Below are 19967 nucleotides of genomic sequence, written 5' to 3' on the forward strand. Positions count from 1 at the left end.
TAAACCGAAACTTCGCGTTCTTTGACGTCAATCCGTAAGTTATGAAGTCCCTGGAATGAAACTAACGAGGAAACCGATTCAAGTGTGACACAAAATTGCGGTTGAGTTTATGCGAAAACGAAGTGTTTTTGTATAGAATTAAATCCATTAGAGGAAAAATCCTCGATCTCAGCCGTTCCAGAGATATAGAGGAATAAGGAGAAGGCTGATGCTCCGATATTTTGCTAAGTTTTGAGTATGTATTAATAGTACAAGTAAAGTAGACTTTTAAAAATGAAGAATTCCTTCATCCACGAAACTTTAGTAATACGTTGCATTAGACATGAAATTTACAAAACCGAAGAGTCCATAAAAGTTCTAGGGGAAGAATGTTTTGGAAGGAAATAACGGAGTGCAATTGTTGCCTCTGAAATAGGCGTGTAAAGATGGCCGCCATTCAGGAACACTTGTACATACGACAACATCAATACGTTATTGACTTTCTTATACACAAGGTTCATCACACTCAAATTTTTATAATTTTCGGATATGATAGAGCAACCAGTTTCACCATTTTTGGACCACTTCAGATGGATTGACCCATTTACGTGTACTAATATTATTTAAGTACTTAAATTTACAACTCAAACTTCGTTAGCTGTTATAGGATGCATTATTATTATATAACCACTAATCAAAGGTAGATTTGAAAGCGATAATAAGAATTGTAAAATGTACAGTATAAGTAATGGCTTTTATAAGACCCTGTTGCTAAATTTCTTTACCTAAACAGCAGATACAATTTATATTACAGAGCTTTGCGTAATTGGACTTCAATAATATCAAGGAAAGAGAAAAAATGTTCACCAATATACTGTACTGTGCTCATATTTCAGAGTCGAAAATAATTTGTAATTGAGACATGAGGGTGACAACGGGACAAGTACCATTTTGAGCAAAGTTGGGATTTTCAGTTAGGCTTCTCTATCCTGTCTGCTAAAGCCTTTGTGTTTGTGCAAAGTTGAGTCGAACAACGGAAGTTATGCACAATCCGTCCTAGGTATGCAGCATAAACTGAAATCTCTTCCGTGCAATTTGCTCGGTGGCACTTGTCCTATTGTCAGTCGCACGCTTCAGTTCTTCTAAGAGATATTTTATTTGTTTCATTTTGTAATTTCAATCTGTACAAATTAATGGTAGTATCCTTTCTGCCCCGTTGCTAATCAGTGAATTAAAGATTAAGGATTAAATTTAATGCAACAACTTTAAGCCTTGATGTCATTATACCTATACATGTACTATACCAAATTAGGTCCAGTAGAAAGATCTTATGGTTTCTAGTCAATGATAACGCACTCCTTGCGCAACATCTATATATGTTTATTTGTTTCACATATTGGAGAGTACGTGCCACTTAAGGGTTAGTTATCAAAATGTCTTGAAGGTAACATCATGCAAGTCGTGTTCATTTCTCAACAGGCAGCATAATGATTTGTTGGTTTTCATTGGTTCACAGCATAGTGAGTAGGGTGAAGAAGCATGGTTTAATCAGCTACTGCGAATGCGACGCTAGTTCAGTGATCATGGAACTGTGGTCGTATGAGCATCGTGCATTTGTCATGGATTTTTTAAAAGTGGCTATTTTTTTGAAAGTAATGACTGTAGACTATTATTCATAAAAACTGGGAAAGTTCCTGGTATCCGAACTTAGAAGAAGGCGCCTAAATCGCAACCGAATGTGGTTCCAGCAAGATGAGGAAACTGGTCACACAAGAAACGTCGTGGTGAATTGTTTAAGTGTAAGATTTCCTTATTTCTCTTAATGGTAACTTTGTTTGTCCCACCCATCCCCCAGATTTCAGTATCTGTGATTTTTTCTTCTTGTGGGAATACATTAAATCGAAAATAAACACGAAAAAATACGCACATCGCGCCATGAGCCAGGAAATAGCTGCCATATCAAAACAAATGTTGAGGCGTGTTTTTTAACAGCTTGCTCAGGAGACTTGAAAAGTGCACGGAGAGATATGGACATCACTTGGATGACTTTAACTTTGAAACCTAATGCTGTGTTTCCAAGATTTTTTAAATGCCTCTTAAATGGCACATGTACCACTATATGTTGAATAAATAGACATGTACAAATAATACATGTTACACATGTTGTGTAATAGATGCATTATTATTAATAAAAAATCATCAATTCTTTTTGCCGCACGCTACTAATATTATATTGAATCATTAATTTCTAACTACATATTGAACTTCATATATACATTTGCTTTTAAGTTTTGATTATTGACTAGTTTATGTAAGTCACTAAAAGAACAATCTATCCTATTGATGATTACCTTATATTGAAAGAAAAGTTGTTCAATTACCCGTGTCTCCAAGATCGTACAGCATAACAGTAATAACAACCACAATAATGGCTTCTCGGCGCCAACCATCACGTTTCTTAAAAGCTGTTCTAAACATTGACTTTATTAGACTGAAGTTGAAAAAACTTGGGAGACAATTCTTAGCAGTCAGTTTATCTCGAGGTCTAATGGTTTCTTGAACAAAAAAGACTGCGTACAAAAATCCTAAAAAGAATGCAATGGCGGACACTGAAAACACAACAACATGACCATATACTTTAAGAATTTGTCCACTGCCGTATGTTCCTGCAAGTTTCCCAAGCAGCCATAAAAACTGAACCAAACTTATCCGTATCGTTCTGCTGGATTCCTCGGAGACATCACTTACGTAACTGTGACCTGCTACCAAAGAAATTTGAACACCACCACCAACAGCTGAAAACGCTGTTGCGACCAGAAGAACTTCCACAGGAACTTGTTCAAGGTAATTGAACACAATAAGAAGAACACAGGTCACAAGATACGCTAATAATGGAACCACAAGCGGAATTTTTCTGCTAAATTTGTCACTCCATGATCCAAAAAACAACGAGAACACCAGTGATAACACAGTAAATATATATGATCTGGCCGCAAATATAGGAGATGTATATTTTTGTACTTGTAATTCGATTTCATGATGCTTTGATAATGACGAGCAAATTGATTCCGCATGACCAAGATTTCTTCTGCATGCTCGTTCAAGGAAGAAGTCCGAATGAATAAGATGGTAAGTCGAATAACCAAATGCCAAAAGAAAAATTACAGGTTCCACAGTTATGTTTTGAATAAAGCTCTTCAAATTTTGTCCCATGTGAATTACCATTGTGGCTAACTTCACCTGCAAAGATAAAAAGAATGGAAATTAATAAAGTTCATAAATAACAGAGCTGGTATACCCTATGCTGAAAATTAATTAAATTTGAATGTGATGCGAGGATTTCAAAGAAATGTTACGTTGGAGCGTAGCTTCAATTATATAGCTCTATTCTAATGATGAATCTGTATTAATGTATTAAATATTTGATTACTTCTGCATATTTGAAACACAGGACAGAGACAAACAGAAGCAACCAAACAATAACAACAAAATGACACACATCGTCATAGCTGTATTATACTGTTAAAAGTATTATTACAAAATACGTATTTTTACATACACAATATTTCAGACTGATGTCGCTTACAAAACTTGGTCAGAACTTTGCTGTATGTCTGAAAATGTTCTCTTTTATTGTATTGTTTGTACATATAAAGTGCATATTTTAACACATTTTACACCATAGTAGCATGAATATTTCATGAACTTTAAGTGCATAAAAATTCCATAGCTACTTATGATACAGTTCCATATTAGGCAATGTCTCAACCAATTCCTCATATTTTTTCCAGTTACATCAATTTTTTCTCTCTCCTTTATTTATAACACCTTCTCATTTGTTCTCTGTACCACCCAGTTAATTGTAGTTTTCTCGATGTCCAGTTTCCAATCTTCGAGAGTTTCTAGTCTTGCCAAAGTTTCGAGAGTTTCAATCTTTTTTGATCGCTTTTGCATAATGTCCATGTTTCTGCCCCACATATAGTGAAACTTCTCAATAACAAACACGAATGGACATCATTATTTGCCCGTAAATAAGAGATTGCACAAATTTAGATTACCCATAGCTCATGTAGTAATTGTATACTATGTAGTAAATACATAGTTATAACAGTAGGTAAATATAGACTAATATTAGGATACTGGACTCAGTATTCGAATTACTGAGGAAATGCAGAGGTAACTTCATTTTGCAAAACTAAGGAATGTGTTTATATGGTCGTGTACTGTAAAATATAATGCTTGCGTGATAATTTTATTCTCAATACAATCCCTATCACTACAAAAATAAAAAAAACATAATTCACTTACTGACTGTGTTGAAAGTAAAAGTAATCCAATAAGAACATGCAATATTATTATTAAATACTGCAAATGTATACAGAACTAATCTATCATGACGGTATGAATCTTCTGGTAAAATGTCTTCAATAGTTGTCTGTCGTGTAGTTTTATGGACGCTAGTTTTTGATCAAAATTTGCTTGTAAGTTATCGCAGTTGAAGGAATCAATTGAAGATTTATTTTCCAGATATAGAAACTATTTTCTTTGCTACATATGCAAGAACTGAGAATAATTTCTGTCCGTTATGAAGAGATTACTAGAACGTTGGGGTAAAAGAAGACTGTCCGTGTCCGTAAAGGAAAGGTTATCTTCTATAATAATACGTACATATATTTTAGCCAAGACAGAAAGATTTGTCCGTAATATAGAGGTGTTTGTTATTAAAGGTTTCTTTTCAGATTCCGTAACAAGTCTCTCATCATCTGGCAACCGTATACACCTAATCATTGTAACTCCTACGGAAATACCGTCTTCTTTGTGTAGGGTCTTCTTCACTATCTCTTCTAGATATACCTTAAGTAACATTGGCAAGAGATACCCCTAGCGAACTCCTCTTCCAATTACATTCTCCTCTGTCATTTATTTCCCTATTCTAACATTTATTTGTTGGTTCATATATAAATTTCTGATGAGTCTTTGATTGTTCCATTTCCGATCCAACCTTCTTTATAACTCCCAACAATTCCCACCTCACTCGGTCAAAAGCCTTTTCTAGATCAGTAAGTATAACATATTTTTTCCCTTTTAAATTTACCTTTCACCTATTACTCTTAATATGCCAATTGTATCGTTTGTCTTAGCCTCTCTTAAACCTGAACTATTCTTCCTCAACTTATTCATTTGCTTTTGCACACAACCTTCTGTTCAGTATTTGACACATATATTTTTATGCAAGCGATATGAGACTAATAGTTCTGTAGTTCTCATATCTCTCTGGGTTCCAGTCTTTATCCAGCGCTATCATGATCGTTTTCAGGAAATCTTTTGGCCACTGTGCTGTTTCATATGTTTCATTGAATTGCTGGAACAATTCATTCTTGTTCTTGTCTCCTACATTCTTAATGAATTTGATTGGTATATTATGTATCCAGATTGTCTTTCCATTCCTAATCTCGGATATCGCTTTTTCAAACTCATCTTTAATGAACACTGAAACCTTTATCATTCTCCCGTACTTCATTTTCTATTTCAGCATCTAAGACTATCCCTACTCTCATACAAACCCTCAACATATTCTTTCCATTTTTCCTAAAGCTTCATTCCTCTCGCTTACTACCTTTCCGCTTTTATTGTTTTACTCTCATCTTAATACCCCCTTCTTTCCTCCGAAGCTCTATAGTTTTCACCTCCTCCATCAAAACTTCAAGTCCAGCTACTCTGCCCGGATGGCTTTGTAAAGGATTACATCCAATTTATGTTCTATAAGTAAGTCTTTCTATCATGGATTTATTCTTCAGAAATCAACTACATTATCGGTTAAGATATTGACTTTCGTATGCAAACACTATTCTCAGAATCTGAAAATTTTAAAAGATGGGCATAATCTAACGTCTAAGATTTGTAATCTATTCTATTTATCTTGAGTGGCTTTCGCCTCTCGTCACTTCTCCGTTAATGCGTTTTCACCGCATGAAATAATAAGCTTTTTTAGAATAAACTTCAGTTTGGACTGATGTGTGTTCTGGCGTTCCTTATATCATACCCGCACTTCAAGGTTTGGCAGGGAGCACGAGATCATCCATCCTCCATCATTGTGATAATTTTTACATTAAAATTACTACATTATAAAACTCAGTAATATAGATGACTAGGATTTAGGTCTGCACCTGAAGATGAAACTCACAATTGAGATTCAAAAAGAAAACAGTATTGAGATAGACGCATCTCTTTGAACTAAATAATCTTTGTCTTTGGCGCACTTTTTCCAAGTCGTCAATCGGTAGTTCGTGATCGTTTATTTTTGAAAATTTTACTTGGATTTGTTTGATAAAGTAGATATATTATCAATGAAAAAATGTTTAATTTACAATGTTTGTAGTTTTTCGTGTTCACTTTTTTAATATTGTGATGTTTTGAGATTTTCAAGAATATAAATGTACACTTGCATGTTAAATTTTGTTGTAGTTCAATAGACTTCAACTTTGTGTTTAGAATGGAAGAAATTGTCGGACTCGTTAACTTAATAGCAAATGTGTATTTTCATAGTTTTGTGGAAAAGGGCAAAAAAATTTACGATAAACAAATTGAAAAGACCAAGAACTACTGGAACGAAGTTACTGTTGAACCTGTTATAATATTCTCATTATTTGCCGTTAGCATTTGTGAATCAGTTCAGGATGACCTATACATAATTCGTGCATGCTCAGTTAACTTGAGATATGATATATATTTATGTAAAAACCTAACCGAGCTTCATGATATAGAAGTAAAGGTTCAGATATTAGTTGCACCATACATCACAGCTAGACAGTGTATTTATGCCGTTGTAGCAGTATTATTCTGTTTGTTTATTGGGCCATGGAGCGACAAATATGGTCGAAAACTCCCATTGCTGGTCCCTGTGGTTACATCTTTCTTAACTGCTGTGCTTTATGTAGTATTTACTGTGTGGGAAGTGCCTGTAGAATTTCTACTAATTGCGTGTGTTCCTGCAGCGCTTGGCGGAGGAATAGGAGTGAGTGTAGTTGCTGGTCACAGTTACATCTGTGATATTTCCAGTATAGAATGTCGAACTTTGAGAATAAGTCTTCTAGAAGCTGCATCCACTCTTGGAAGGACGTTAGGTTCTCTAGTCAGTGGATTCTTATTAGAAAAAGTGGGCCATTTTACTGTTTTTCTGGTTTCTTCATTTTCGTTTGTGATAGCAGCATTTTACGGATTCTTATGTGTGAAAGAAACTGTTGAAGGTGAACCAAAGCCTAAAAACTGTTGCCTTACTTTCTTTGATATGGCACATATTGTGTGTATAATGCAAACTACGTTTAAGAAGAGAGAAAATTACAAAAGAACTCAAGTCATCTTAGTACTTTTGTCAGTAACTACGTGCGGATTGGCAGCTGCAGGTAAATCTTGATATAAGCTCTTAGTCGCAATTAAATCGTATTAAAGTTGATGGTAATTATGCATTTTATTACCGCAAACACATTTCACACACTTATACCCTATTATGTTTCTTAAGTTGCATAGATTAAAAAGTACTAACAGACTTCGGTTATCGTATGTCATAAACACTATCAGGATTATCATCGATAAAGAAACAGTGGAAATTGCCTGTACTTTGCAGCATCATTAAAAAAGTATTTTCCTTTCAATTATTTGATAAGGCTTTGACATATTTACTGCTTTGTGTTCTTCAACATATCTTCATCTAACTTCTCAAAAAAGAAAATACTAAATGAAAAATGTTGATTTCAGGCAGTAAGATATTGATATGAACAATTTGAAGAAAAGACAAATTTATCCCAACAAAAGCCGTCCCCGCTTATCTAAACAAAGTCTGGTTAACACAAAACAAAAAAATAAAAGTGGCTAGCATGTGTACCTTTGATGCACGTAGTCTCGGGTTCTATTTCCTGTGGAAGAGCCAAAAATATTAATTTCACAGACTTCGCTTTCATATCCTAAAGGATATAACTACAGGACATTAAAAAATTTCTTTCCATTTTTTGAAGACATTCAAGTGTAGATCCCTTATAGGCAAATTTATTATAAAATAAAAATTGAAACCAAATCTTTAGATAAATATCCCGCTATATTATGCTCTGAAAGCTATACAGAAAACGGATGGTATAAGTATATGCAAATGAATGACTATGATAAAATAGATGTATTGAACAGGTGAAACCATTCAAAATTAGATTGGTCCACTTTTATGAAGCTAAAACAAATATGATTCAAGAACATTTAATTAATATGATCATAACTCGCTCTTTACTGTGCCCAGTAATAAAATTTACCTATATTGAGATATAATTTAAATGTTAAATTTTGCATGTTAAATTTTGTTGTGATTTAATACATTTTAACTTTGTGTTTAGAATGGAAGAAATTGTCATGTCCATATGCCATATGATTTACGTTAGATTATGAGTATGATGCAAAAGAAATGTTCAAGTTGGAGAACACCCTAATTGGGGATAACTTTGTCTCTAGTGATTTAGGAGAAGCCTGGTCTCTAGCTCCATCTTACTTTATGTAACCTTTGGAAACATTATAATATTACGCTGCAGTAGAATTACGTTTGGTTTCAACAAATGATCGCGAAACCTATTTGTGAAATTTCATGTGACAAATTTTGCCAGTATTCTGTTGACAAGATTGTGTGTTTAAGTGTTGGGAGTACTGCTGTAAGTAGATTAGTAGACGTGAGACCAATACTCAAGGTTAATAATAATAATTCACTTCGGCTACCACTCAATAATAATAATTCACATGTTCTATCCACTGAAGAAGGCATTCAAAGGTCATCGGTGATGCTACGGTCAGGATGCAGTCAGTGAGGGGTTTGCCCAAAAACTGACCGATATCTATCTGGACGGAATATTTTTCTCATGTTTGAACGCCTACGAGGACTTCTTCTGAACTGTAAATACTGTGACAAAGTCACCATTTATGCATGTTTCTCCTGTACACGTTTTGTAAAAATACATCAAATGATAATAGATATATAGGCTCCGAATGGGTTTCATTTGATTCCCCTTATATCTTAAATGAACATTCTTGTCAAGTGGATTTTGATAATCTCATATTTCATGATTTTATATTGATTTTGCACAAATGGAAGTAGTCTCACGTTCACACGTATCAGACATTTATTGTTCATTAAATAGTTTACTGTGGCAATGTTTTGCATTCTTCCTTCTACGCTTTTCATATAGAATTCGTCTGAAAAATTTCGCATAAAATTCAAAAGTCTCGTATTGGCATCTTAAGGAAGCACTTCCATCCCTTTTTCTTGCATTCTAAGACAAACATCTAAAAACGCTGAAACACGCTTTGAATCATTTTAGATAAAAAGGCCAAATACTAATTTTCATGTCTCTAGCCTTAAGGGATTCCGAGATATGGGTGTCTTATTATAATAATTGGAGCCCCGCCCTTTTATATTCTCTTCCAGGACAAAGCTCAAGAAACGCTGAAACACATGTTAAATTATTTTAAATAAAAAGTCCGAATACAAGTTTCATGTCTGTAACATTACGGAATTCCGAGATACGGCCATCTTATTATAAGAATTCTTCTTGTTCATCCATTTTCTTCTTTCCTAGGTCGAACATTAAAAAAGCTGAAACATGTATCTTATTGTTTTAAATAAAAATTCCAAATATCGAAGTTCCTGTCTCTAATCTTAAGAGATTGCGAGATACGGACGTTTATAATAATTGTAATCCCAGCATCTGTTTCTTTCTCATCCACTTTTCTTCCCTTCTACATCAAATATTAAAAAAAAAAAAAAAAAAAAAAAAAAGCTGGAACACATGTCTAACTATTTTAAATGATGATAAGTTCATACACCAAATTTCATGTTTCTAACAATCAGAGGTTACGGGATATGGATATTGTAATACAATGATGGGTTATAAGTCTATAATAATCTGGTACACAACGTACTATGAAAACAGATTAACATATATATCTCCTCGTGTTGGACGGTCCGCAATCATCTTCCTGCCAGTTCCTGGATTTCACGTTGATAACACATCTTTTCTTTAGAGTCATAGAAGTCAGTTATTGTTGTTTATTCTTTCTCCTGGTTGATGAAGCATCGTGATTTCAAAGAAGTGCACCATGAACCGAAACAGGTAGTATTCGAATAGGCAAGGTCAAGACTATAGGCAGAGAGTGGAATCCATTTAATATAATCAAGTTATTGAATTTGTTGTTGTATTTTTCGATTCGAGTGTGATTTTGCGTCATCCTGTTGGAGCAGGGCGCGCTTTCCGTTCACTAATGCAGGATATTTTTGGCGTAGTGCAGCACACATCCGCTCCAACTGTTCAGAATAAAGGTCGGCATTGATGGTGCGACCATTAGGAACGAACTCGAAGAAAATTATTGCTTTCTAGTTCAACTAGAAAGATAGCATGACTTTATGCTCTAAACGGTCCTGTTTGATGACTAGTTCTGGAAGTTGGCTCTTGCTCATCCACTGTATTTGCACATTCGGATTTCGAAAAAAAAAAAAAAAAAAGGTTTTCGTCGCACGTGACAATCTCTTTCAAGAAAAGCACATCTCGCTGATTTTGCATCAGTTGTCGTCACAGATCCACTCTCCTCTGGAGCTAAGTGGGGATTTACTCATATGGCCAATGGCGCCGACTTTCCAAAATTTATGTGGGTGCATATCAATGGTGGGATGTGTTATATGTTTTCAGGGGAATCTCGATATTTTTTGATTAATTTCCTTTTAGTTAAAATATTTTATGAACACTGTCATAAAGGACTGTGCACAATTCTATTCACAATATAATTCCTTTTTTTATTGTGAGGATTGACTTTGATTAGGCCAGAGGCAGACAAGAAAGGGTAAGAGTGTTGCTTGATTGCCTTTCCACAAACATCTTTAAAACATGTTTTAGAGATTAGAAATTTTAACTTCTATCTCAATGTTTTAATTGCTTATTATTTTCTGATAATGACAAGTAACAATTCTACCAAACTAAAAATCTTGTGGGTACTGGAGCCCCAGAGCACTCATGTAGTCGGCGCGCATGCATATGGCACAATCTTGCAGCTCCTAATAATTTTTTTTAGGTCATGAGGGTACTACAGTAGACTGGGACATGCCGAACTGGTATTGATGGGTAAATTTTCCTCAGTGGTGTGTTGTATGACCTCATAATCTGTTATCCTAGGGCGGCCAGATCTTGAGTGGAACCAAGGAAATGCTGTCCTGTGATTCATTGCACCTTCCCCTTTCACATGACAATGTTTAGAGCTGAAGCCGCAGCGCTATGCCCGAGTTCGGACTCATAAAGGAAGACGTTGGTGTGCACTCATTGTCAGTGCCACTAAAAATTGATCGGCTACTGAAGGAGTGGCAGCCTACGTGTTAAATAGTCTGATTGCTACACAACCTCTTGGACCAGTTTGACCTTGTACTAATGGTAGGTCATGACATGTACACGTGCCTGCTGTTTGGATAGTAGAAATATTACAAAACTTATGACTCACTTTGTATAATAATTTCACTCCTATTTCTACCCCCTTTTCTCGTCGAATTTTAAAAAACCTTCCTTAGTTGTATCTTATGTCACAAATCCTATGAACTGTGAAAATTTGAAGTTTATAGCATAAGGGTTCGGACTGAGCGTTAATTAATCAGTCACTACTCACTCAGAACTTCTGCCTTTATATTGAGAGATTTAATTTACCAACTCAAATATATTTCATGTCAACTTGCCACTACCATATTACATTAATACAATCATAAGTGAGGCATTTCGGTCTAGATATGTGTTCTACTATTAAGCCATGAAACACAATAAACGACACTCTTTCTTGTTCTAAAAGTCTGTCACAAGTGTCATCAACCTTCTGGCAGTACTGTGCACAAGTAAAAACACAGTCTGATTTTGTGTTGAGATCCAAACATACTTCCTATTTAATCAATATTCATTAACTATGTCAAGATTTTACAATAATAATATATAAAGCAACTTCAAAGGAAGGATAAATTGTTGTAACTAAGTTTGGTAGACAACTGACATCTTGTTCTTCCAATTATTCCTCAAGATTTGAAAAATGATTTACACTGTATTTCTGTGGCATATATTATTAGCGAGTGATTTTATATATCCTGATTATTTGAATATTTTTTTTTATTGGCAGGATCGTCTTCAATTGAATTATTTTACACAAGAAATGTATTTCATTGGACAACTTTTCAAACGATCATGTTTCAAACATATTGTGCGTTCATCGCAACTGCAGGTAAATACGATCATTTTCTACAATCTAATTAGAGGATCAGTTTTGCAGGAAGTTTAATGAAACTATTATTATTTTTTAACTTTATAGAAGAATATAGTGCTTTTACCTTGTAAATAATTTAGGTGAATCATGCGTTTATCAGTATTTCTTTTGGGTGGAGACTTCCCAGAAGACTTTCAGAACCGTCTTCCGGACATAAAATGCAACGGAAAACTTATATACATTTTTAAAAACTCTGGGCCGTATGCAGAGTCGTACTGACGCGTGATTAGTGTCATACTAAAGAGTTCGATTAACATGTGTTTCCTGCAATAGTCAGTCATACGACTCTGCATAAGGCAGTTTGAGTTTTAACACCGCCAGTCGTTTTAATTTTTTAAAAATATATCTTCCTCTGAGGAAATTTATTGTTGGAAGAATGATAATGTATTCATACAGTGACGCTGGTATCAGTAGCGACTTCTCTGGGTGTGCAAACCGTGTGTTAACGCCCAACGAAAAATGAAGAAAAGAGTATTTTAATTTAATTAAACGGATCGTCAGGACTAGGGATTTTTAAATTATTATTTTCAACGAGGCAGAATCAACTGTTGAAGTGCAGAAGAACCGAGAAGTGCTGTGCGATCCCCGTCATGTTTTGATGAGGCACCTCTGCGAGTAAGTCATTGGCAACGCTTTGGCTGAATTTTCACTGCTTGAGAAGACTCACACTGCGCATGCGCTTCATGTTCTTCACCTCGTGCTTCTGTGATCTAAGGCGTTGTTTAGGAAATCAACGTCTTGAGTTTTCTGCTTGTCTCAAGCGTTGCCAAGTCTGCAGATTTATCAGTGGATGTACAGTACAGATATTTTGTAGCAATACGGACTATTTTGGGGTGGGGGTATGATCTACGCACTTTTTTTTATTGTTAAGCATACCGTTCAATTCATAAGTTAAAGATGCCTTGACTTCTTGCTAAAATACATGTAAGGAATACGGTGAAAAGACATATAATCATTTTGTCTCGATCCAATAAATTTGCATTTGCAGCGTCAGTTGTATAAATAAATTTTTTAAAAAGACTGGACGTTAAGTTACAAAATGGTTTTCCATTTTTCTTTCCCTAATTTTCATTTACTTTGTCGTTAATGGGTCATCCGGGTCATCAAGACTTACGGTTTCAGGCCCTCTATTACTGTTTCTAAAACAGTAATCCAGAGCTTTCTACGCAAAGAAGGACGACCCGAGTTGGAATTCAAGTAATTGTAAGTAAATAATTGCTTGTTTTTAATTTTCAGTTTCATATTTCGAGGTTATGGACTATCCTAACTATATATAACACTACATGAACTGACATAAATTAAAGGGGTATTTCCAGTTGACTTGGAAAGTTGAAATTCGGCATGATTATAGGTTTCCGGGACTAACTCACAAGAACATTGCCAAAAGTGAATATTTTTAATTTTTAGGGGTTTAAAGGAAGGATGAAGAAATTCCCCATGTTATTTAAATGAGACTTTTTTGACTTACATATGTTTTAGGTACTTGGAATTGAAATAAAAACTTTAAAATTTACTTATATAATTATTATAATTAAATTATTCCCTACGCAATAACATCCTCCTTAATTCATCTTTATATTTTGCAGACTAAATTGTTAGAATAAAATTATTATTTATAGGTTGGCGTAACTAGGAAATTATGGAGGGACGGTCATGGTTACTTACTTTCGAAAATTGCGAGAACTTCCAGGCACAGACTATATTCAAGAAATCGATGGGTGGGCAAAGTATAGTCACTATTAAATACTCGTATGTCGAATGCAAATGCTACTAAAATAAATTGAGGTAAATTCATCATATCATTTTCGATCAGTAAAAGAAATGTGGGTGGGCCATCTTTGCTCCTGGGGAGAGGGGATCTCCTCTAGTTTCGCCTATGGTTGGGAGAGTTAATATATTTTTCCTTTCTTGCCAACGCCCTAACATCCACGTCAGGAGACGCCATTGGCTGGTATACAATTTTAAGGTTTCCGTAGACCTATAGAGGATACACAAGAGCGAAGCAGGTGGTAATATGTAAGTACTAATATCGGGTGACTTACTCAATATTATCATCTCATTTGTTAAAAAATAAAAAGTTAAATCTGGCAGCTATTAATTTTTCTGTTAAAAGATACATTAAACACTCTTATCCTTGCAACCAGAAAAGAATGGTGACTTCTTTCAAACTGTAATTGTAAATTGAAGTATGTGCTATATAATTTCAATCTTTTCTTTCCTTCTTTTCCTTTGCGAAACGTTTACTTCGTTGAGTTTAATGTAACTTGTCTCGAGAAATCATGCTCAAGTTATTTTGAAAATTGCCATTAATTTGGTACCCTTACTAAGTTTTCAATTGCCTTTCAAAATAAGTGAAATCAAATTTAGAGAAAAGACTAAAAATGATGGAGTACTGTAATATCTAGATCAGATCATAAATGAAATGCCTTCTATTGCTATTTAAAAATTTAAGTGTGGTGACGTTCCGAGCTTGGAGTGAAGATACAGTGACTTTTAGAGTCCGTTTAGATAAATTGTTAACATTGTTCACAAATATAAATTATTTTTATTTGTGAGGAGGAGGAATCTATACTAATGTAAGGAAGGGAATAGCAAGTTTCAAAAGAAATCAAACTTGATTTCCGAGAATGTGTTGCATTAAGCATTTAAACAATTAAAAGAGAATCGAAAGATTTCCCAAATAATAGGCCATATCATCTGACCTATGACGCAGTTCGGAAGGAGTGATCCTTCCGGTAACAGCCTACCGAAAACGTAACTCTTAATTTCATTGAAGCAGCAATTCTTAACACTCGAAACAACATACATGCCCATATAAAATCATCATGGATGTGATCTAGTAATGGAAAATGAGATTAAAAAGTCCACATACGAAAATCAAATGTTTCATCAAGTCGAGAATAATAATGGCGTCCGATCAAAGTTCAGTGTTCAAATAGTTAAAGAAGCTATCATATCAATTTTAAAAACTAGTATTTCTAGAATTAAGAAACATTTCCACTGTGTTAATTATCTAATTTAATCATAATGATAATTATAATAGTTTGTTACAGTAGATGATCTAATTAGCTTATCGCTAATAATAAAGATACGAGGATAATTGAAGTTGAATGGGTGAACAGATAAAAGAAAATATTCCAAAAAAAAAGTAGAGTAGAACATTAAGCAATAGCGACTTCTGTGCAACTAAATATTCAAGTTCATTACGCTTTTGGTATTTTGGGAAACATGGGAAACAAAAGCAATGTTGCCAGTTTGGACTATAAGTAGCATATTGGACGTTTTTTCATATATCGTTAGTATATTTGTAAAATAATTCAGATTCATGTTTGGGTTACAAGTAGTTCAAATCCGCTACATTTGGAGCACATTCTCACTACTTTAAAATCTCCAGATTTTGCAACTCTGAGTAAAAGGTCTTAACATACGCTACAAACCAGTACAATAGAAATATATATATATATATATATATATATATATAAATCCTCAATAGACGGCCGAAGATATCAAATAGACTATGTTGTGACTTTTTGGTAGATATTAGAATAGCTTGAAGAACGCCAAGACCCTTCCCGGAACCATTTTCTCTTATCATAACCTCATAACCTTTTGCTGGCAGAAGTGGATATTCAATTGAAGAATTGTAGGCAGGAGAAAAGTAGGCAACAAGGTGTTGAACACTGAAAATTTGAAAAACGAGCAAGGAATCTTTCTGTTGAAAAATTCGAAGAAAAATACTCAAATGACGAAAAGATAGGTGCAGGTAGTAACAGACAGTAAGAGCATATTAAACTTCGAATACAGTAGACTGCAGAAATAGTAGGTTACTGTAAACACAAAACGGCTAGGAAACTGCGGGTTACAGAACAGCTATTGTAGAAAATTAGGAAAAGAAAGACGTAGAAACAAGTTGATAAAGAAGAGGGCAGAGGGATGTACAGCAAGTTAAACAACTAGTTACGAAGGGAAACAGGCAGAACAAGGAAAGAATTTTAGAAAGGAAAATGGGAAAATATAGAAGAATTTTTTTTTAAATGGAAAATATGAGGAAATATACAAGGAGGTAAAATTTATGGAACTTCGGTGGAAACAAGAGGACGTTACGATGATAGTACAAAATACGAATGGAAAGGTAGTTAGCTAGAGAAGTGAAGTCTTAGAAAGATGGAAAAATATTTTGAGGACTCACATAACAGTAGGGATAGACCGTGAAGCTTAGATGTTGAAGTAGAAAATGAAATACGCGAGAATGATAAAGAGTTTAGTATTCTTCGGGATGAGTTTGAGAAAGCTCTATCCAAGATTAGAAATGGAAAGACAACCAGGATAGATAACAGACCAATCGAATTCACTGTAAATGTGGGATAGGAGGGCAAGAAAGAATTGTTCCGACTCTGCGATGTAAGATATGGAACAGGATAGTGGCAAAAAGATTTCCTGAAGACAATTCTGATACCGATGGCTAAGAAATAGAGCCCAGAGAGGTGTGAGGATCATAGAAATATTAGTCTCATATCGTATGTAGAAATAATTTTGCTTCGAATACTGAACAGAACGTTGTATGGAAAAACAAATGAAAGTTGAGGAGCAACAGTTCAGGTTCAGAAGAGGTAAGGACATAAGAGATAAAGGGTAAACAGTGAAACGTTTATGGAAAAACGGAAAGAGGTGTATGATATATTTATTGATCTAGAAAAGGCTTTTTACCGAGTGAATTGGGAATTGTTGTTGGGAGTTCCGAAGAAGGTAGGGTTCGAATGTACAGATTGAAGACGAAGATAAGAAATTTATATATAAACCAACAAGTAAACGTTAGAATAAGAAATGACAGAAGAAAGTGCAATTGGAAAAGAAGTTCGACAGGGATGCTATCTTTCGTCAACAATATTTAATAACTATTCAGAAGAGATAGTGAAAATAACCAACATAATGAAGACGGCATTCTGATAGTAGGTAGAATGATTAGGTATATGGTTTGTAGATAATGTGGCGCTTGTTGTGAAATCTGAAAATAAAATCAGTAAGATGTCAAAAAAACTTGAGGAAGGCCTGTGCAGAATATGGAATGGAAATAAATGTTAGAAAGATAAAAGCCAGGGTAATTGGTACGAAGAGTTCTGTATCAACTATAGAAGGAGTGGAGAAAATAGGACAGGTGGATAGTTTTCGATACCTACGTAGTATTAATAGTGATAATATGAAGTGTGAAAGTGGAATAAAATGAAGGATAGAAGTGGCGAAAGAAGACGTTAGGGAAATAAAAGTCTATTTTGTTGTGGGATCTTGAATAAAGAATTAAGAAAATGATTCATAAAATGCTTCCTGTGAAGTATTGTACTGTATGCAGTCTTGGGAAGTAACGTAACGCAAGTAACGTTTCCTAGTAACGCGTTACATTTTTTCCAAAGTAACTGTAACGGTAACGCGTTACAAATTTTTAAGTAACGTACCTAGTTTGCGTGCCACTGCGGAGCAAGTGACGGAGGAACTCAATCAGCATCTCCCCCACCCTGTTTCGACAATCACAGTCCGCCGCGAATTACATGACATGAACTTACGGGGTCATGTTGCACGGTCCAAACCGCTCATCAGGGACCATAACGCTTTCGCACGCCGCAAATGGTGCCGCGACCATGCAACTTGGACCGTTGAGGACTGGAAACGTGTGATATGGTCGGATGAGTCATCCTTCACCCTATTCCCAACCACGGGCCGTGTTTATGTGTGGAGAACGCCCAAAGAAGCTTATGATCTGCAGTGTCTCCGCCCAACTGTGAAACATGGCGGCGGCTCGGTGATGCTGTGGGCCGCCATATCATGGTTTTCATTGGGTCCTGTGGTCACACTTAGCGGACGAATCACTGCCAACGATTATGTCGAAATTTTAGGAGACCACTTGCATCCTATGGTCCGGATATTGTTCCCGGACAATGACGCCATCTTCCAGGATAATAATGCACCCATTCACACAGCTGGCGTTGTTGCATCGTGGTTTGAGGAACATCGGGATGAAGTTCAACACCTCCCCTGGCCCGCCCAATCACCAGATCTCAACATAATTGAACATCTGTGGTCCGTCTTGGAAACACGACTCCGGCGACGATTTCCACCTTCATCCTCTCTTACAGAACTGGCCGATGCCCTGCACGAGGAATGGTGTAAAATACCACTTGCTACCATTCACGACCTCTATGCCTCCATCCTACGTCGCATCAAGGCTGTTCTGAAGACGAAAGGTGGCCCGACACCATATTAATCTGGTAAGTTGCAATTTCGTTCAGGTGTTTCCGTTTTCTGATCACCATCTGTATGTACAGTATTTTTTTCGAAAACAAATGTTTTTTCTTGTAAGTGAATTACTCAGAATGGAACAATGGAGCACGAACTACGTAAGTCAGTGACCGACACACAAAGAAACAGATAAGATCATAGTGCCACTTGATGTTTTTGGAAGATGAAGACAGCCTCATGGAAATCACGTGTACTGATTGCAAGCACTTGGAAGATTTTGTCGTAGATTTTGATAGCTCCAAATCAATACATTTAGTGAGTGAACTATGAGTGCAATGGTACCGGTTGTCTATTTTACTTTGATTGGTGTTGTTTTTAGAAAGATGAATAACGAAAATATCTTGTCGTTCGAACATTTGAAAGAATACTTTCTCTTAAAAGCTGAAGATGATGGTGGACAGAATTTAAAAGTAAAGATGTGCCCCGGCGGAAAATATTTATCAACAATTAGGGTACCATAATTAACGATATACAGTATGGGGTTAAAATGAATAAACTGTGTTCTGATGAGCAGGCCTACTTTATTGATGTAATGTTGATGGTATGTAATATTAGAGTTCTTTTAGATCAGTTTGCGTATCCTAAAGTCACGTTCATTATAGAGTTTGGAACAACTAGCTTTAAAAAGCGTGTATCGATTTTAGTAACGTGGGTTCCTGTCACCACGGCATGGCGCGTCCTTAGGTTGCGGATCGAAGATATAGAGGTTAGCTGCGAATATACTGAATAAGCAGTCGCGGACAGCCGACTAGGAGTGGTCCTCCAGCTTGGGGGTTTGGGTAGGGCTAACAACCTCATCCTGTAAAAAAAAAGCACTTGTTCAGAAATATTCACAAAAGCCTCGGACAAGGACTGATAACTTGGCACGACCTCAGCAAAAGAAAATGGACATGAGATTTGGAACATGGAATATTAGGAGTCTTTATAGGGCAGGCGCGTTAAAATCCGTAACGAGGGAGTTAGAGAAATACAGGATGGACGTAGTAGGAGTTCAGGAAGTTAGGTGGGAAGGAAATGGATCTGAGAATTCCGGAAATTTTACGTTCTTTTACGGGGAAGGAAATAAAAATCACCAGTTAGGAACAGGGTTTTTCGTTCATAAACGTATATTACCAGCAATTAAACGGGTTGAATTTGTTACTGACAGACTTTCTTTTATTACTCTTAAGGGACGGTGGTGTGATATTATTGTTTTAAATGTACATGCCCCAACGGAAGATAAGGATGACGATATAAAAGACAGTGTTTACGAAGAAGTGGAACCGATATTTGACCAACTCCCGCGATACCATATGAAAATTCTATTAGGGAATTTCAATGCGAAGATAGGACGAGAGGATATTTTCAAACCGATTATAGGGAACGAAAGTCTGCATAAGGAA

At 35.6% G+C, this 19967-nt stretch overlaps 2 protein-coding genes across 3 annotated transcripts in view; one reads left to right on the forward strand and one right to left on the reverse strand.

Annotated features, from left to right (window-relative positions):
• Nucleotides 1-19967, reverse strand: part of LOC145662556 (putative peptidoglycan muropeptide transporter SLC46) — a 98023-nt gene that overhangs the window by 35317 nt on the left and 42739 nt on the right. Inside the window, exon 2 of the mRNA XM_081728235.1 lies at nucleotides 2361-3219. Within this exon, the coding sequence (XP_081584361.1) occupies nucleotides 2361-3204 (844 nt within the window). The 5' untranslated portion in view covers nucleotides 3205-3219. The remainder of the gene's footprint in view (nucleotides 1-2360; nucleotides 3220-19967) is intronic.
• The window catches only part of LOC145662555 (putative peptidoglycan muropeptide transporter SLC46), a 91913-nt gene continuing 78172 nt past the window's right edge, over nucleotides 6227-19967 (forward strand). The window contains exons 1-2 of one of the 2 annotated variants that reach the window (XM_081728234.1): nucleotides 6227-7382; nucleotides 12151-12252. In XM_081728234.1, the coding sequence (XP_081584360.1) occupies nucleotides 6473-7382; nucleotides 12151-12252 (1012 nt within the window). In that variant the 5' untranslated portion in view covers nucleotides 6227-6472. The remainder of the gene's footprint in view (nucleotides 7383-12150; nucleotides 12253-19967) is intronic. The other variant, XM_081728233.1, reaches the window with a different exon arrangement.

Source organism: Thermobia domestica, chromosome 10 (assembly GCF_964235325.1).
Source record: "Thermobia domestica chromosome 10, izTheDome1.hap1.1, whole genome shotgun sequence".
NCBI lineage: Eukaryota > Metazoa > Arthropoda > Insecta > Zygentoma > Lepismatidae > Thermobia > Thermobia domestica.